This window comes from Pan paniscus, chromosome 12 (assembly GCF_029289425.2).
Source record: "Pan paniscus chromosome 12, NHGRI_mPanPan1-v2.0_pri, whole genome shotgun sequence".
Taxonomy (NCBI): Eukaryota; Metazoa; Chordata; class Mammalia; order Primates; family Hominidae; genus Pan; species Pan paniscus.
This window is the reverse complement of record NC_073261.2, coordinates 114,718,647-114,736,637: the sequence shown is the minus strand read 5'-3', so window position 1 is coordinate 114,736,637 and position 17,991 is coordinate 114,718,647. Positions and strand designations below refer to the sequence as shown.

At 44.6% G+C, this 17,991-nt stretch overlaps 1 protein-coding gene across 11 annotated transcripts in view; it reads left to right on the top strand.

Annotated features, from left to right (window-relative positions):
- Positions 1 to 17,991, top strand: part of LPIN1 (lipin 1) — a 150,753-nt gene that overhangs the window by 113,796 nt on the left and 18,966 nt on the right. For 9 of the 11 annotated variants that reach the window (XM_008952322.5, XM_008952320.5, XM_055108233.2 and 6 more), the window contains 5 exons: positions 1,474 to 1,566; positions 4,968 to 5,047; positions 12,471 to 12,597; positions 13,987 to 14,135; positions 14,638 to 14,724. In XM_008952322.5, the coding sequence (XP_008950570.3) occupies positions 1,474 to 1,566; positions 4,968 to 5,047; positions 12,471 to 12,597; positions 13,987 to 14,135; positions 14,638 to 14,724 (536 nt within the window). Of the gene's footprint in view, positions 1 to 1,267; positions 1,346 to 1,473; positions 1,567 to 4,967; positions 5,048 to 12,470; positions 12,598 to 13,986; positions 14,136 to 14,637; positions 14,725 to 17,991 lie in introns of all 11 variants that reach the window. The other 2 variants (XM_034952635.3, XM_008952321.5) reach the window with 1 other exon arrangement.

Here is a 17,991-nt window from a genome sequence, read left to right as displayed (position 1 = left end):
CTTGGTCACATGATCACCTCTAAAGCACTTCTTGGCAAAGCAATGAAATGACTGTGAACGGCTTCGACCATTGAGGTGCATCCTCTGGAGTTGAGCCAGCCTTCTCCGCACGCATTGCAGCCTGATTCTTGAACAGAGTTTCAGATCTCTCAGCAAGAAAGGGGAGGCAGATGAGCTGCTCACAGGGTCTGATATGGCCACTGAATTATCCCAGGACCGTGTATTAACTAACCCTATCCTCCACTCAGAGGCAGTTACAACTTCACCCTCTGTTACATGTCTCTGTGAATGTAGATTTATTTCTGGACTTCGTTTTCTGTTCCTGTGATATGTGTCCTTGTATACCAACACTGCATTCTTTTAGTTACCATATATTTTGGTATATTTTAATACCCAGTAGTGCTTGTTCTACTTACTACTCTTCTGCCTGAGAATTTTCTGGGCTATTTTTGTTTGTTTTTCAAATGAACATTAGAATCAGTTTGTGAAGGACTGAAAATACTCCTGTTTGTTTTTTTCCTTTCTTTGGCCTGCTTTCTTTTTTTAAAAAAATTGTGGTTTTGTTACATTTATGAGTGGATTTAGGGGAAATAGGGTCATTCACAGCTTTGTCAGTTGTCCTATTTATGAACTGGATGTGAGTGGTTTGCATTTTAGTGCAGTTGGGTTTTCTTTTGTGTCAGATAGGGATCTTTTAAGCTACATAGCAAATTACTTATCTATCTGCTTCCCTTAGACTGAATCTTTCAGCTTAAATCTTTCTTTTGTTACTAGCTGAGGTGTCACCTTCTTGAAAGTTCTGTAAACTGAGGAAGGGACATTACCTAACTTTTACCTTGGTCCTGGAATTAACCTCAAGATAGATAGATATTTTGTTCTTTGGAAAAACGTAGAAAATTATCAATTCATATTTAATCTCCCCATTAAACCCATTTACCTAAAAGTATGAATTTTCTTTTTAATACTCGAGATTTTAAATCAAATGTACCTATTAATGCAAATGTTTAGAAATTTACACTTAGTAAAAATCTTATGCATTTTACCTTTTGTTGAAAACTGTTTTATCCTCTATCCCATATTAATCATTTCATATTTTATTTGATAATCATCATATTGAGAGTAATAATATCTTAACCAGTTAGCCACTTTAATTTGAAAACTTCCAGTCTTACTAATCACTAATGATTTCTAATGCTTTCTTTTTTTGTTGTTGTTGTTGTGTTGTATTTTATTTGTTGTTTGTTTATTCCTTTAACATCTTCTTAAGTCTTCATGCTTAAGTTACCTTCATGTAATTTTGGACGCCATTAGGTTTTGCTTCTCTAAAATTTTTAACGCACAAATAGTATGTTGTGTTTTCTCTGATTTTTTTTTAAATCTTACTTTAATTTGCATGTATGTTTCTTTTGGTTTGAATGTGCTAAGTTGATCTTTTTTTGTTCCATTATTTATGTTACCATCCATTTAAAACAGGCCACTGTGGAATCTATCATGAGGGATAAAATGCCCAAAAAGGGAGGAAGATGGTGGTTTTCATGGAGAGGAAGAAACACCACAATCAAGGAGGTAAGCCCAGAAGACAAAGCAGTGCTCACACTTAGCAAGTTTTGGTTTTGTGTAGTGAGATTGGTTTTCATGTACTTACATCAGAGAAATGAACATAGGCCCTAGTGCTGAGTTTCCATGAGCCAGCTCTGCCATGAAGTAGGGCGAGTGCTCGTGGAATGTGGGGAAGGTGGGGAGGAAGGTCAGGAGCCAGCAGCATAGGCGTCACCTCCTGGCTCTGTAACCATTGGGAGACTGTGGTCCAGTCACTCCCTCATGGTAAGATTTCGTCATCTATAAAAGAAGGGATTCAGCCTGGGAATTCAGTTTCTTAAGAAATTAAATATCTTCCTTCTGCTTGTGGAGACAATTTTTCTTTTTCTTTTTCTCCCCTCCCCTCCCCTCCTTTCTTTTTTGGAGACGGGCTTGCTCAGTCACCCAGGCTGGAGTGCAGTGGTGCAATCTCAGCTCCCTGCAACCTCTGCCTCCTGGGCTCAAGCAATCCTCCCATCTCAGCCTCTAGAATAGCTGGGATTACAGCCATGCACCACCACGCACAGCTAAGTTTTGTATTTTTAGTGGAGACGGGGTTTTGCCATGTTGCCCAGGCTGGTCTCAAACTCCTGGGCTCAAGCGATCTGCCTGCCTAGGCCTCCGAAAGTGTTGGCATTACAGGCGTGAGCCACCACGCCCAGCCTGTGAGGACAATTTTAATGAGGCATACTCACAGCAGTTGACTAATTCTCTGAGTCATTTCACTGAAATGGCATGTCTAAAGGTCCATGGCTTTGGCGTTCATGTCTATGAGTGCCTGTGATTTCTTTCAGATCTTCGTTGCCCTCTCCTCTATTTCTTGAAGCACTTGCTTTGCTTGGCTCCCAGGCCCCTGTGTCCACCTGGGCCCCCTCCTCCCAGCAGGCTGCTCCTGCTCTGGCTTAGTCACCTCTAGGAGGGTCCTCAAAGCTCATGTTAGGCCACCTTTTCTCCTTTTACTTCTTACTTTTCCCTTCTGCCCATGCGATGACTCCATTTTTGTCTCCAAACCAGACATTCTTTTCTGCTCCACATCCACTTATCAAGTAGCCAACTAAGCAGACATCGTCCTGTGGATGCCTCAATGTATTTCAAACTTAATGCTTCCAGAATTGAACTCATGGGATTCTTGTGAGTTCTTCCATCATTGGGGCCATAGTCAGAAAATGGCACCACTGTCCATCTGTGGGTGAGATTCATGCTTTTAGCCTCACTCCCACACCAGGTCCTGTCAGTTTTCCATCTTAAATACTTCTCTGACGTGTCCATGTCTCTCCAGCTCTGCTCCCACAAATCTGCATTACCATCATCTCTCCCAGAGGTGCTTCCAGATGGTCTCTTTGCACCCATCCTCACCCTTGCTTCTTCATTCTCTGTACTGCAGATGCATTGGTCTCTTCAGGGGACTGCTCCTATTTTTGTTGCTCCTTAAAGCCTTACTGTGGTTCCCCAGGGCTCTTATAATGAAGGCTTGTGTCCTTACCACGGCCTACAGTGCTTGTGTGTTCTAGCTCCTGCCTGCCTCTTTAATCTCATCTTTGCTGTTCTCTGCTCTTTGTGCATTAGCTTCAATGGCTGAAGGTACCTTCTACCCTGGGGGCTTTGCACATGCTATTTTCATTACTTAGTATTCTGTGGACCCCTCTCCCCTGCTTCGCTTAGCTAACTAGCAGATCCAGTAGCCCTTTTCCTGCAGATGAGTCTGGTCTGCTGTCCTCTGCCTGTGAACTTTTCCTTCATAAATTTTGTCATAGTTGATAATTACGTAATTACTAGTGTGACTGTTTGAAGAACCTCTCCTTTCCATCTAGACCCGAAACTTCATGAGGCAGAGACCATATATGGCTTTGATTGCTTTGGTGTTCTTGGTCTCCTTATTGGACCCAGAGTAGGGGTTCAGCAAATATTTGTTGAGGGCACGCTGATTACTCTGGGAAAGTAGTATGAAGAAGCCACAGGGACAACAGTCAAGTTGGTTATTTTAATCATAAACTGCCATGAACTCTATTTATGCCATTAGTTGAAAGGGAAAATGTTTGCTGGAAGAGTTTTATCAAGATATAATTGTTCTTTGACATTTTCTGTTAGCATATCTGAGGTCTACTCATCAGTTTTACTAATCTCCAAAGGTTACAGATAAATGAGTGCAAATATATATGCTTTACACTAGAGGCCTTAAAGCATGAAGGGCCTCTCTAGTTTTCTTACTAGAGAGCAGAATGTTCTAGAATTTAAGATGGAAGTATATTTCAGTGACTTCTTTGTAGAATATCCAAATTCTCACCAGTTTGCATTAAGTGGAGTGCCACTATAAAGTAAGGAACAGTTATGAAATTAAATGTTTCTTTAAAAATCTGAAATATACTTATTTCAGTTAGATACATATTTGGGAAATAGTCTAAGAAGAAATTGCTAATAGTGATGGCTAAGTTACATGATAAATAGATAAAACATAACTGGACATATTATATCAATTATTTGTGTGGTTATAAAAAAACCTAAAGGATATTTGAACTTAGTTCATGCTAGTCATATGTTAAGACAGTCAGCCTATTATATAGTTTGTATTGTTCATTTTCTTTATTAAAGGACTGTAGATTTCCTCTCCTGACGAAAGGAGCACAGAGAAAGAGATTTAGTCATTCACCCTTGGTCCCTTGGCATTTCTCTCTGGTCTCTTCTGTCCTTGGGGCCAGTGCCCATCTCCGTCCTCCTTTGCCTGCTATGTGCCTGGCTTTGTGGTTCAGACACAGTCTCCTTTAATCCCCATGGCAGCATTAGGAGATGGAGAATTTCACCCGTTTCACAGATGAGGAGGCGAAGTTCTGAATAGTTAAATGACTTGCCCACAGTTTGTAAGCAAGAGAAACAAGACTGGGCCCAGGCATTCTCTTAGAAATCCAAGGTTCTTTCCAGTACACCAACAGAGGATTTTCTAGTAAGAGTATGTCATCTTGGAAAAGAAGAAAATGCTTTCACATCTTCCCCAAGCAAAATATGGTACAAAAATATTTTCAAGCGTTTCTATCAGCAATTACAAGAAAATATTTTGAAAGGCCCCCGGAATCCAAGCAGCCCTTGATCAAGCATTTGCATAAGCTACAGTGATGATGGAGTTTGGTTTGGTGCCACAAACACTTATGGATAACAGATTCGTTTCTGTCAAAAATATTTCTTAGTTTAATCGTACACTTCTTAGCAAAGGAGAGATCAGGACCCACCGAAACAAACACAGCCAGAGCCTCCTGGGCGATCGCTAGGGTGGGCGTCATTGGGGAATGGTCTACCTTTAGGGGTCCTGCCTTAAGGAAGCCCATGGGAAAACACCAGCTGTCTGCAAGCCCCTTCTCTGTGGTACTTCTGTGACTCTTTCTTTTCTTCTTTTCTAGGAAAGTAAGCCAGAGCAGTGCTTGGCTGGCAAGGCCCAGAGCACCGGAGAGCAACCGCCGCAGCTCAGCTTGGCCACCAGGTGCGGTAGGAGGCTTCTTGGGATGTTTGCAGCCCCTTTCCGCATCCAAGTTCATGGCGTGTGCTGCCTGGTTGCAGATAGGGTTCACCACACGGTTCCAACTCTGGCTCTGTGATTCACTTGGTGACCTGGAGCAATTTATTTAACTTGGTTCTCCCATGAGCAAAATGCATGCAGTTGCTCCCTTAGATAGCTAATTTGCAAAATAAATGTGAGCTTTTAGTGAGATAATATAACTAGAGCATTTCTCATGGTCCTGGCATGCAATAGTCCTTTATACACAGATGATGATGATGACAATAATAACAGTGAGAATAATGACAGTGATGACAGGAATAAATAGTAGCCCTAACAATAACATGGAAATAAGTTTCACTTCTGAAGGAACTTGCCTTTCTCTGTAATTTAAATACTGACCAGGACTTACGTTGATACTTTTAACATGGATTCATATTCACTTGGCATAGGAGAGGTTAGATTTTGATGATACTGATCCGTATTTGTGGTGTTTTGTCTTCAGGTTAATCACTTTGTATGGGATTGGAGGTGACTCTGAGGACAGTCCCGTTATACACTAATTATGATGGTGGTATCATATACTGACACTGAATGATTTGCGCTGTACCATCTTTTACTTATTACTTCATGTTTACAGTATTCCTGTGCTTAAGAAATCCAGGATTCCATTTCTTATTTAGCAGACAGAAAGTGCTAACAGATTAATTGGGGCCAGATCCACATCTTACTGATTTTTGTATCTTGGAGGCCACTGCCCCACAGAGTAGTCGTTTCTAAAGTGTTGCTCAACCGTCACTGAACCACTGAGGTTTTCTCCATGTGTTGTTGATTTATGGGAGAGGCGGGCGTGGATTTCCATTCCTCTGAATCCCGGCCATGGCTCTGTGTCTTAAACAATTTTACATCTAGGATTCTTTGCTACAAACAGAAACCCACGTGGGAGGCAGGTGGGAAACGATCTGATTTCTTTATTGTTCTCTGTGGAGAAGAACGGGGTGGAGACGAGTGTGCAGGACCTGGTAGGGGTGAGTTTGAATGTGACTGTGAATGGCCTGGCTCGCTCTCGCCTGGGATGCTCTTGAAACCTTTCCGTTTCCCCTGGTGGTGTCCCAGGTGCCTCCGCCTGACCCACTGCTGGTCTGTGCTTCACAGGCACAAGAAAGAATGAGAAGGCACCAGGGTATCGATATTTCCCAGCTGGGAATTCTGAGTTTGGCTGTGAGTGTGCTTGGAAGGGAGAAGGCAGGTGTGTTGAGGATGGAGCCCAGGCCAAGAACGTGCCACCCTCTGAGCAGCCAGCATGGAAAGCAGACATTTCAAAATAAGTGGTTGTTTACTGCACAAGCTGTAGCGGAAGCAGTCGACATTGGAGTCAGGCAAGTGTGGTTTGGAATCCCAGCTTTGCTCCTCGGTAACCATTGGACCTTGGGGAAGCTCCCTGACACATCTGAGCAAAGGTGCCAGTGCCACCGTCAGTGCCCAGACAGGCTGGGATGGAGCTGGCCTGGAGGCTGCATGGGAGGCACGCTACCCCAAAAGAGGCACACACAACAAAGATGCGAAACTGCGTGCTCTCAGCAACTTAAACCAACTTAAATAGCTACACTAGAAATGTCCCGCTTTCCTGGAATTCATTTTAACAACCCTCTCTGTCTTGGCAATAATTTCTAAACACAAGAGGTAGCACAGAGCAGGATGTACAGCAGGGACCTTGTCCAACAGCCTTCAGTGTGATCTTTGGCAAATTAATCCACCTCTCAGCGTCTCCATCTGTGAAATGGGGTTAAGAATAACACCGATGCGGTAGACCCCGTCTCACTGGGTCTTCGAGGCAACTTCATGAGAAAATGATCCAGAGTGCAGAAACCAATCGGGGAGGATGGCTCTGTGGTCACCTGGAGGACATGCGTTCAATCCCAAACCATACAGTTTCTGTTGGCTGAATGCAGGATGTCTGCCAAATCCATCCTGCCCTCTGGCAGTGCCCAAGGCTGTGGGAGCCCCCCTCTTGCATTAGCGTGACCTGGATGTGAGACATGGAGTCAAAGGAGATCATTTTGGAACTTTTAAATTTAATGACTGCCCTATTGGATTTCACAGTTGCATGGGGCTTGTAGCCCCTTCGTTTTGGCCAATTTGTCCCAATGGAAACAGGTGTATTTACCCAATGCCTGTACCCCAATTGTATCTAGGAAGCAACTCACTTGCTTTTGATTTTACTGGCTCATAGGCAGAGGGGACCTGTCTCAGATGAGACTTTGGACTGTGGATTTTGAGTTAATGCTGAAATGAGTTAAGACTTTGGGGGACTGTTGGGAAGGCATGTTTGATTTTGAAATGTGAAAAGACATGAGATTTGGGAGGGTCCAGGGGCAGAATGATATGCTTTGGCTCTGTGTCCCCACCCAAATGTCACTTTGAACTGTAATCCCCATAATCCCCAGGTGTCAAGGGTGGGACCAGGTGGAGGGAATTGCATCATGGGGCCTTTTCCCCCATGCCGCTGTTCTCGTGATAGTGAGTTCTCACGAGATCTGATGGTTTTACAAACATCTGGCATTTCTCCGGCTTGCATTCACTCCGTCCTGCTGCCCTGTGAAGAAGGCGCCTGCTTTTCCTTTGCCTTCAGCCATGATTGTAAGTTTCCTGAGGCCTCCCCAGCCATGTGGAACTGTGAGTCAATTAATACCTCTTTCCTTTATAAATTACCCAGTCTTGAGTATTTCTTCATAGCAGTGTGAGAACGGACTAATACAGCCAGTCTTAGACCTAGGGGAAGATGGGCCTGAGGGTCAGAGAGTTAGGTTTACAAGGGAGGGAAGAGGACAGCAACTGGGAGGGGCCCGTACACAGTGGGCACAGTGGCATTGCTGGTGCCAGCACTGCTCTTACTCTTACTCCTTCTAGACATAGCAGGCAGGACCCCAGGAGAGTGTGGAGAGCAGCGAGATACTTCTGCAGCTCTTCCCATGTTGGAACCTCAGCTCTTGCAGTTTACTTGGGGTGTCACGGATTTTCTCACTGTCCGATACAATCACATTCAAATGGGGCAAAAAATGCTTTTTCCCATCAAATAGAAACAGCTGGACCATTCGCCATTCTGAGTTAGTCACAGTATGGTTCCTTATCAAACCTGAAAAATTAAGAATTGACTCTTGTGAAAAAGAACTCAGATTTTGAAAAGAATATAAAGTTCTCTTGAAAAATGTAAACCTTTTAATTTATACTGGCATCTCAGACTTTGAGTCTCCTTATTAGAGTCATGCAGTTGACTAAAAAAAAAAAAAGGTGTCAGAATGTTTTCCTAATTGACAGACGTGATTGACAGAATAGTCCCCGAAGTCCCATAATTGAGCAAACAGCTTGTCACCATACAAATAATTAAAATACCGTTTGAAAAACGTACACTGACAAGTGCTAACTTAGATGTTGTTCACAGCTACTCTTCTGTGCACACATTTTCAAATGACATGAGCCCTTTTGTTTTGTTTTGTTGCTTCTTGCAGATACTGTAAAGCAAGCAACATTTAATGAGCCATTGTAAGGGGTGGGGTGGGGGCCTCCGAAAAGGAGGCATTTTATTCTGTGCAGGGTGGCGCAATCTGAGACGTGGCAGCCGCAAATGACCGTGTACTTGCCCTAAGCCGAAACCACCAACAGCCAACTGCGCATCTCGCATTTTAGTCTTTGTATCTGTGTTTTCCTTTCTGTGTTCCTTCAAACATGGCATGCTGCACAAATTTAGTGGATTTTTTTTTTAAAGCAGCAGATGGAAATCACGGCTATTCCGCCTTGCCTCCTCATCCCGCCGGCAGAGGTACACATCAATCTGTTGTCACCAAGAGCTTTGCTTCACATTTGGATCTCATTTCACTCCAAACTGTTTGGTTGGAACATAAACATTTTCCCATTCAATGAGGGGCCTGTAGCCTCGTTCTTCTTCTGCTTGACAAGGAAATCTGCACCACCCTCCCCTCCCCGTTCCCAGCAGCATTTGCCAGGCTGTACCAGCTCCAGGACCACATTTACCCCATCTGAAAACCTCCAGATTGTTGGTTCAGAGGAACCAGCATGGTTCATAGGATCCGTAGGTGTTAGAACTGGAAGGGACTTTGGTTGGATCAGGTCATTTTACAGATGAGCCCACTGAGGCCCAGGGAGGAATTTCCTAGGATGAGGCCTTTGCTGGGGCTTATGTCTGGGTCTCCCAGTCCAGGTCTCTCTAGCCTGTTACCTGCCTCCATCCTGAAGTTTTGGGTGGATGTGATTCAGTTGTTCCTCTGCATTTTAAGATAAAGAAATCAAGGCTGAAAGATAAAGAAATGATTTCTCCAAGGTAATGTAGCCCGAAGTTACCATGGGCTGGAAACCTGTGTTTTTCTGAGTCTAACTGCTGTGCCATCTCCACTCTACCTAGAATCAGGATCAGCCCCCAATGTCATGGCATTGTTCCATCCACGTGTAGCTTAGCTCTGCCACAGACCAACCACAGTTCTAGCCGATGCTCTGTTTTCCTTCAACTCAGCCTCCTGTTCCCATGGCGTATTCCTCCAGGGCTCTGTCCCAGTGATCTCTAAATCTTTGTCTTCAGCCCAGGTCTCTGTGTTGTGATTTAGACACAAGCCCTGCGTGAGTGGGAATAGGTTGTTTGCTGTGCCATCGATGCCTGGCATGGTATGCTTGAGTGTTGGTTGAATGAACTCTGGGCCACCATCCCAAAGCCCACCGACCTCCCTTTCCTGGGGCCCAGGGAGCAGGTGCTTAGGGAGGGGCTGCTCATTCCAGGACTGGAAGGAGCTGGGTCTCCACATAAGTGTGGTAGAAACAACACAGAAGTGGAGGTGCTGTGGGACACTATCCTCCTTCATGTCTCCCCAGTATTGGGCAGTATTGGGTTGTAGGGATCTCTTTTTTTTCTTTTTTGAGACAGGGTCTTACTCTGTCACCCAGGCTGGAGTGCAATGGCGCATTCTTGGCTCACTGCTACCTTCGCCTCCTGGGTTCAAGTGATTCTTTTGCCTCAGCCTCCCAAGTAGCTGGGACTATAGGCACGAACCACCACGCCTGGCTAATTTTTAAATTTTTTGTAGAGACAGGTTTTGCCATGTTGGTGAGGCTGGGGATCACTTCTTAAATGAACACTTATGGGGTCAGAAAGCTGTAGGTTGCATAGGAGATCTTAAGGGAGGCAAGGGCGGGGGAAACAGGAGGCAGTAAGACAAGAGGAAGTTAGCACTGAGAGGAGAGAGTTTATTGAGATAAAAAGATAAGACAACCCTGGTACTTCTTCTCTTATGAAATTCAGATCCTTTCCCCACTTTTAAATGGGATGATTGGTTTCTCTGCTGTTGAGTTGTTTGAGTTCCTTGTATATATACTGGGTATCAGCCCCTTTTTGAATGAGGAGTTTGCACATATCTTCTTCCATTTAACGGGTTGTCTCTTCGATCTGTTGATTGTTTCCTTTGCTGGGCAGTAGCTGTTGAGTGTGATATAGTCCCATTTGCTCAACATCACTAATCAGGAAAGTGCAAATCAAAACCACAGTGAGATAGCATCTCACCCCAGTTAGCATGGCTATTATCAAAAAGACAAAAAATAACGAATGCTCACAAGGATGTGGATAGAAGGGAACTCTTAAACACTGTTGGTGGGAATGTGAATTAGTACAGCTATTATGGAAAACAGTATGGAGATTTCTTAGAAAACTAAAAATAGAACTAGCATACAATCCAGCAATCCCACTACTGCTTATTTATCCAAAGGAAGGGAAATCAGGATGTCAAAGGGATACCTGCATCTCCATGTTTATCACAGCACTATTCACGGGAGTTGAAATATGGAACCAACCTAAGTGTCCATCAATGGATAAATGAATGAAGAAAATGTGATATATACACAATGGAGTACTATTCAGACATAAAAAAGAATGAATCCTGTCATTTGTGGCAACGTGGGTGGAATAGGAGGTCATTATGTTAAGTGAAATAAGCCAGGCACAGAAAGACAAATATCACGTGTTCTTACTCATATGTGGGAGCTAAAAATATTGATTTCATGGAGGTAGAGGGTAGAATGGTGGTTACCAGAGCTGGGAAGGGGAGAGGGGAGAGGAGGATGAAGAGAGGTTGGTTAATGGGTACAAACATACAGTTAGATGAAAGGAATAAGTTCTAGCGTTTGATAGCACAGTAGAATGATTATAATTAACAGCAATTTATTATAAATTTCAAAATAGTTAGAAGAGAAGATTTGGAATGTTCCCAACACAAAGAAATGATAACTGTTTGGGGTGATGGATATGCTAATTACCCTGATTTGATCATGGTATGCATGATATTTTGATAAATGCAAATATATGCGTTTATCAGAATATTACATGCACCCCATAAATATGTATAATTAATATGTCAATAGAAAAATAAAAAATACGAAAGACAGTAAAAAAAAAAATAAGCTGGAGCTCTGTGTATACTCTAACCTTGCCTAGAGGAAGGTGCTGAGCCAGAGGCTTTGTAGGAAGGCAAAGTACCGGAGGGCTTGGGATGTGCTGCTTTGGGGGCCACTCAGCCTTTTCCATTTAGTCTAAGGCATTTACTAAGTGATTCATATAGCATTGAGGCATTTTCAAAGATAGTGGTCCTGGGAGGCAGAGCTGATACTACTGGTTTGGGGATTATGTCATAGCAGGATTTTCATTGAGTGAATAGCTAATTACAGATATGCATTATGTGAGCTATTTAAAGAAAACGAGCCTGATTCCCACCCTGCACCTCCCAGCTCCCCACTAAACAAAAAAGTCTAGAAGAGTTAGGGGCACTGACCTGTATATTCTGAGCAGGGAAGTAAGGCGTATTCCTTGCTCATGGGATGACCCTCTGGGGGATCCTGAGAGAAGAATTGGTGAGTCTTTCTTGCTTTCACTGGCACCTGTCCGTAAGTCCTAGAAAGGCCCTAATTGCTTGGAGTTGTATATTTGGCGAGCTTTATATAGGGAACTGATGGATGAGTGTGGACTTGTAGAAACTTGGACTCCTAGCGCTTGGCATGCAGTCTCAGATAGGAAGAGAAGAGAGACAGAGAAGACAGCATCTTCCTAGGCCAGGAGGGAGTTTAACCCTGCTTGTCATGAATAGGAACCTGTTGGCTTACAATAGTGGTGGTAGCTCATCAATAGGCAAGTGAATGAGGAGAGGCAGCCCCCACACGTGTAATGCAAGAGATGCATGAATGGGGATGTAGTGAGAGTTCATTGATAAATTTAACGTCTTATGGTAAATGACCACCCGAGAGACGGGACTCAGGAGAGACTGGAATGACTTAGTCATTGATTAAAGGCTAATGCATTTTTCATGGCTACCCAGATGCATTTTCTAATTGGTGATGACATCACTGTGTGTTCCAGGGTAAAGCATGAATCATCCTCCAGTGATGAGGAGCGCGCAGCTGCCAAGCCATCAAACGCAGGCCACCTCCCTCTTCTGCCTAATGTCAGCTACAAGAAGACTCTCCGGCTGACTTCCGAGCAGCTTGTGAGTCTCCCATGCTTGCTGCGGCTGTGTTGTGAGCACATGAGGTTTCTGCAGACTCCTAAGGCTGTGTGATGGTTGGGATGTGCCCGTTACTTGTCACCTTTCATCCCAGGGGGCCTGCAATCCCTCACCTGGGTACCCGCTGTTTCCACCCCATCTCCAGCACTATCCAGGCTGGGTCCCCAGTATGACCTTCCCTTTTGTCTTCTCCTTTTGCTGGCCTGGCCCTGGAGGATCTAGTTTACTAGAGTTAGGAGGAAGGCAGCCTGGCGGAGCTAATTTGTCCTAAGGTGTCAATCACAGATAGACTTGAAAATCACTCAAGGGTGTTTTTGCTTCAAGAGAGAGATGTTTGTTAACTCAAATGCATCTCTTAAGTTGGTGGAAATCAAGCAGTTGTGATAGAATTTAGAGAATTTCAGGTAACCAGGGGCATCACCTGGTCATAGTGTCCTTTTATTTTTCTGTGTGTGAGACCAGTTTTAATTAAAAGCCCTTTCTTGGATCCCGTTGGTCATGGCCAGTGAGCACCTGTCCTTGCTTTTTTGTGAATCAAGTCTTGTGCATTTCTCCTAAGAGTTAGTGGGGAGCCTGGCTCAAGTGTGAGGGTGTTTACTAGGAAAAGATAAGGAACAGGCCCAGACACCCACTCAGGCCATGTGTGGGACCCTGCAGCCTGGGGGTCTCTGTGTGACTCACTGCTCCCACTGGCGACACTGGGGACACCTGCAGTCAGGCAGCCTGGGGGTCTGAATGGCCAGCCGGTGTGCACCAGGAGTCCTGGCACAGAGACTCAAAACTGCTCAAAAGTCACTTTGTATTTTGAATTTGGTGTGATTTCTTTGGGTCTAGACTATATTTTTCTGGATATGAGGCATGACTGATAACCGAGACTTTTCTTTTTCCAATTCGTGTCAGTATAATAATAATTTAAAAACATGGTTATTTAGGGAAATGTATTTTCACACTTGGCTTAAATTTGTCTCCCTGAATGATGATCTTCCTATTTAGTCATAGAGTGGTAAGTGTATCCTATTCCAAACTTGTGATTTATTATGCCGTATAGCCCCGTCATTGAATCCTGGCTAATGACTCTAATCTGAAAATACTGGATCAAATTAGCACTATCCTGGGAAGTAGAACAACTCTGTAGCAAGTAGGCAAGTTGCATTACAAGGGGGCCTGAGAGAGCTGAGGTTTCATTTTGCCTGTCCAGCCCCGGAAAGAACCAGAACAAGGAAGGGTGGGGAAAGAAAGAATTATACAAGGGCCCAGGGCAGTCACTTGTTTTTAAAGCCGAATGCTGCTTCTCATAGAACAGAAGCCAAATGCCCATCAATCAGGGCCTTTCCCTCAAGCAGACAAATACTAATGGTTCATGTTTTTCAGAAAAGCTTGAAGTTGAAGAATGGCCCCAACGACGTGGTTTTCAGTGTCACCACGCAGTACCAAGGCACGTGCCGCTGTGAGGGCACCATCTATCTGTGGAACTGGGATGATAAAGTCATCATTTCTGATATTGATGGGACAATTACTAGGTAGGTCCTGCTGACTTGGGGCCCATGGTAGATTTCTTTGCTTCACCGTGGGGTCTCTGGGCCTGGTGTTGGCACCTCTGCTCTCCTCATGGGACTTGCACGGTTCGAATTCTGGTGCAGTTGGAGCTCCTTATGTAGTTTCAGCTCCTTGGTGGCAATCATTGTGTTTAGGGCTTAGTTGTTTCCTTCTGGGGTATTACTATCTCTTCGACTTGGTTGCTTCTGTGGGGGCTTCTCAAGAGTGTCTTTTTGAATGGCCTTTACCTTTGATTGAACAAGCTGGTCACCTCGATGCATGATCAGACTGGAGGCATCCTTCCGTGGATTACCTGTCCCTCCGTCAGCATCAACTTTGATGACTTGAGCCTTGGGCTTTCTATCCAGAAAGAAAGTTGTGGGTCTTGTTTGCGTTTTTTTTTTTTTTTTTTTTTATGAGGCATGAATGGTGCAATGAATCTGAAAGGGATTTTTACTTTATTTTTCTCTTTTTCTCTTCATTTAGATCAGATACTCTTGGCCACATTTTGCCCACCCTTGGGAAGGATTGGACCCATCAGGGCATCGCTAAGCTGTACCATAAAGTGAGCCAGTGAGTACAGAGTTCCTGTTTCCCGCCTCCTGTGAACGCTGGTGTGTGCATCGCACTCTGCATATGGAATCTTTCCTGTCCCAGCACGGGGTGACTTGCAGAGAGGGCTGCACCTCAACCAGGGAGGGGCAGTGGGGGTCAGGGGTAGCAGTGGAGTCCAGAGTGAAAGTGAATCCCAGCAACTCCAAATTTGAATTCAATACCAAGAAACAAGGGGCGAAGTATAGGGGAATTGATTACTAGGAGAACACAGATGGTGGCAGCATTAGGGGTGAGACTGAGGTTTAGTTCATCCCGAGGGATGGCAGAGGTAGCGAGTTGAAGAAATAGGAGCTTATATGTTATATATGCCAAGTGATTTTCTGTAGACTAAAAAGTTGCAGATTCCAGGCAAGTTTTGGCAGCGTTGCAGACCCTGCGAGCCAACCAGCAGGGCACATCATGTCCACCTGGTCTGTGGAGTGCTCCAGCAAGTGGCCCAAAACAGAACAGTGCCCACCGTGGGACCCTCAGCCCCAGACATCAGATGGGAGAGGGGTTCTCCGACTGCTCTCCTGTGCTGGGTACATGGGTTACTTCACTTAAATCTTACAGAGATTCTGAAAAGCACATAATATCATTTCTGTATTTAGATGAGTGAAATTAACTAGGAGAACTAAAGTGATTTATCCAAATTCTCATTGCTCTCGTCTGCCTCCAGGGTTCAGAGCCCTGCAGGGATTCTCCATGCCCCGCCCCTTCCGAAACACCCCCATTCTAGCTTGCCAGGCCCAAGCCTCTCTCCCGCTCAGTCATGCCTCCTCCAGCCTTTTGTGGCCTAGAGTCTCCCATGCGAGTGAAATCTCCCCCTCCACAGCATTCTGTTCTCCAGCCAGTTAGAGCTGGAAGGTGCCTCTGCCTGAATCAGGACAGTGCGGTCTCTCCTTGGGTGAGGTGGGTGAGCAAGTTACATTCACACTTAGTGAGTGTCAAGATAGTGTCAAGACGGAAGTCTCAGGCCCATGGTTCCCAACCTTGTTTGCTCATCTCTAGCCCACAATGGTGATGGTAGGGAATGGGCCACCATCCAGAGCTGTTTCTAGAACTCTGTGAACACAGATGAATGAACTGTATTTCCCTGCCCTGCATCCGTTCATCCATCCAGCATTCCTTGAGTGCCTGTTAGTGCCTCATCCTAGGGCAGGTGCCTGGGATTGCTATGAACTAGGTAAGTCTCTGACCTGGGACTTTATGATCCAGTAGAAAAATGGCGGCTTGGAGAGAGAACCTTAATCCTGGTGGGATTAAAAGCTTCAGATTTTGTTGGGCACATGTCGATAGTCCCAGCTATTTGGGAGGCTGAGGCAGGAGGATTGCTTGAACCCAGGAGTTCGAATCCAGCCTGGGCAACATAGTGAGATTCCCCCCCCATCTCTCTAAAAAAATAAGTATGTACATTAATAAAGCTTCAGATGTCATCTTAGATGCCCAAGCTCATTGGTTTGACTTTACTTTTCTAGATTTCGTCTTTAAAAAATTATTAATACAAAAGTTATGCATACTTCTTAAGACATAAAAATACTAATAAAAGAGGCTGAGATTATGGAAACAGTAAAGCGCAGAGGTTGTATCACCCTCCTGCCTGCCCTTGCTGCAAGCTATTCCCTTCCTTAAAAGTAGAACTACTATGAACAGTTTGGTTCTATCTTGCTGAATTTCAAAAACTTATTTACATCCCCACACACATACACTCACATTATTTAATTATTCATCATATCTTTTTTGTTTCATTTTATGTAATATTTACCTTACTCTTTTTGCTACTGGGCAGAATCCTGTCGTCTAGATACACCATACTTTCTTTAACTCGCCGTCTATTGATGAACGTGTAGGTAGTTGCCACTTTTTCCCCTATTGCCAACAGTGATGCAGTAAGCGTTCACAGACAATGCTTATGATATATAATGCATGTATAAATAAATAAAGAAGGCACACACACTTAGGGAAGTCCCGCTGTAAAGTAGATTCCCAGGAGTAGAATTGCTGGGTCAAAGGATGAGCACATTTAAAGCTTTGATCAATATTGCTGAATTGCCCTCTAGAAAGGTTATCCCAGTCTGTGCTGCTGTAGGCGGCGTATGTGCAGCGTCGCCTCCCCGCAGCCTCACCACGGGCTGACCTTTCATTTAGAAGGATTAATCTACTCATGAGGTGCCTTGACTTGTGTGACACTGAAAATTGCATCTATTTTTAGTTGAAGGAAAGAAACCCTCATGGGTCAGGACGTTGAGTAGTGCACAGCTGATTCATTTGGTTTTTGGAACATAAATCTATTTCTGTCCTTACTGTAACATTAACCAAGCCCTGTTGCTTTTTAATTTTTTTTTTTTTTTTTTTTGGTCTTGATTTGTCTCTTGGTTTTCTCAGAAGAGAGATCTTCTTGAAAAATAAAGCTGTGTGGCTTACTGAAGAACCCCTGACCATTCTTTTCTTTGATTGGTTGGTTTAGAATGAGTGAAACCTGTTTGTCTGGACCCGCAGATACTGCCCGGAGCATGATGTGACGTGGAGACCCAAACCGTTGCCTGCTCATTGAGTTGGATATGTGTGTTGTCCGCGGCACCCAGTCAGGCCTGTGTGATTTGCAGGATGGCCAGGGCTTCTGAAAACCCATCTTCAGGGCAGCTTTCTACAACCTTCAGGGCTCCCTGCTCAGCATTGTAGGAGGAGGTGCCAGCTCCTTGGTGTGGCATTTGAAACCTGGCACTTTCAGGTCCCAGTCTTCTGCCAAGCCCTTATTTTCAGCTGCTGTTTCTCAGCCCTTCCTGCTCTAATCCAGCGACTCTGTTCCTCCTCTGCACTCCATTCCCTTCTTCCTGCCTTTGCTCATGTGGTGGCCTCAGCTTGACATGACTTCCCCTTTGATTTTTGCTTCTCAATATTTTTATAGCCTTTAATGCCTGGCTCAAATGCCACAGTCCTCAGGCCACAATCTGTGACCCTAGTCAGCTCTGGCCTCTTCCCTGTCCCCGGACTTGCTGGACTCTATGTGGATATCGGAGGGTTTGGGCCTGGCTTGTTGGCCTCGGTCCCCATCATGGAGGACAGTCTGGACACGATGGCAGCCTCCAGAGCCAACCACTGATGAAAGTAATTCCCATCCTAGCAGGCTCTCTCAAGCCTCCTCACACGAGGGCCTTAGCAGCCACCACTGGGAGACCTGTCAGGCTAAGAATTGACCAAGGCTTGTGACCCACTGTTCTAGTGACTCCCATCATACTTTTGAAT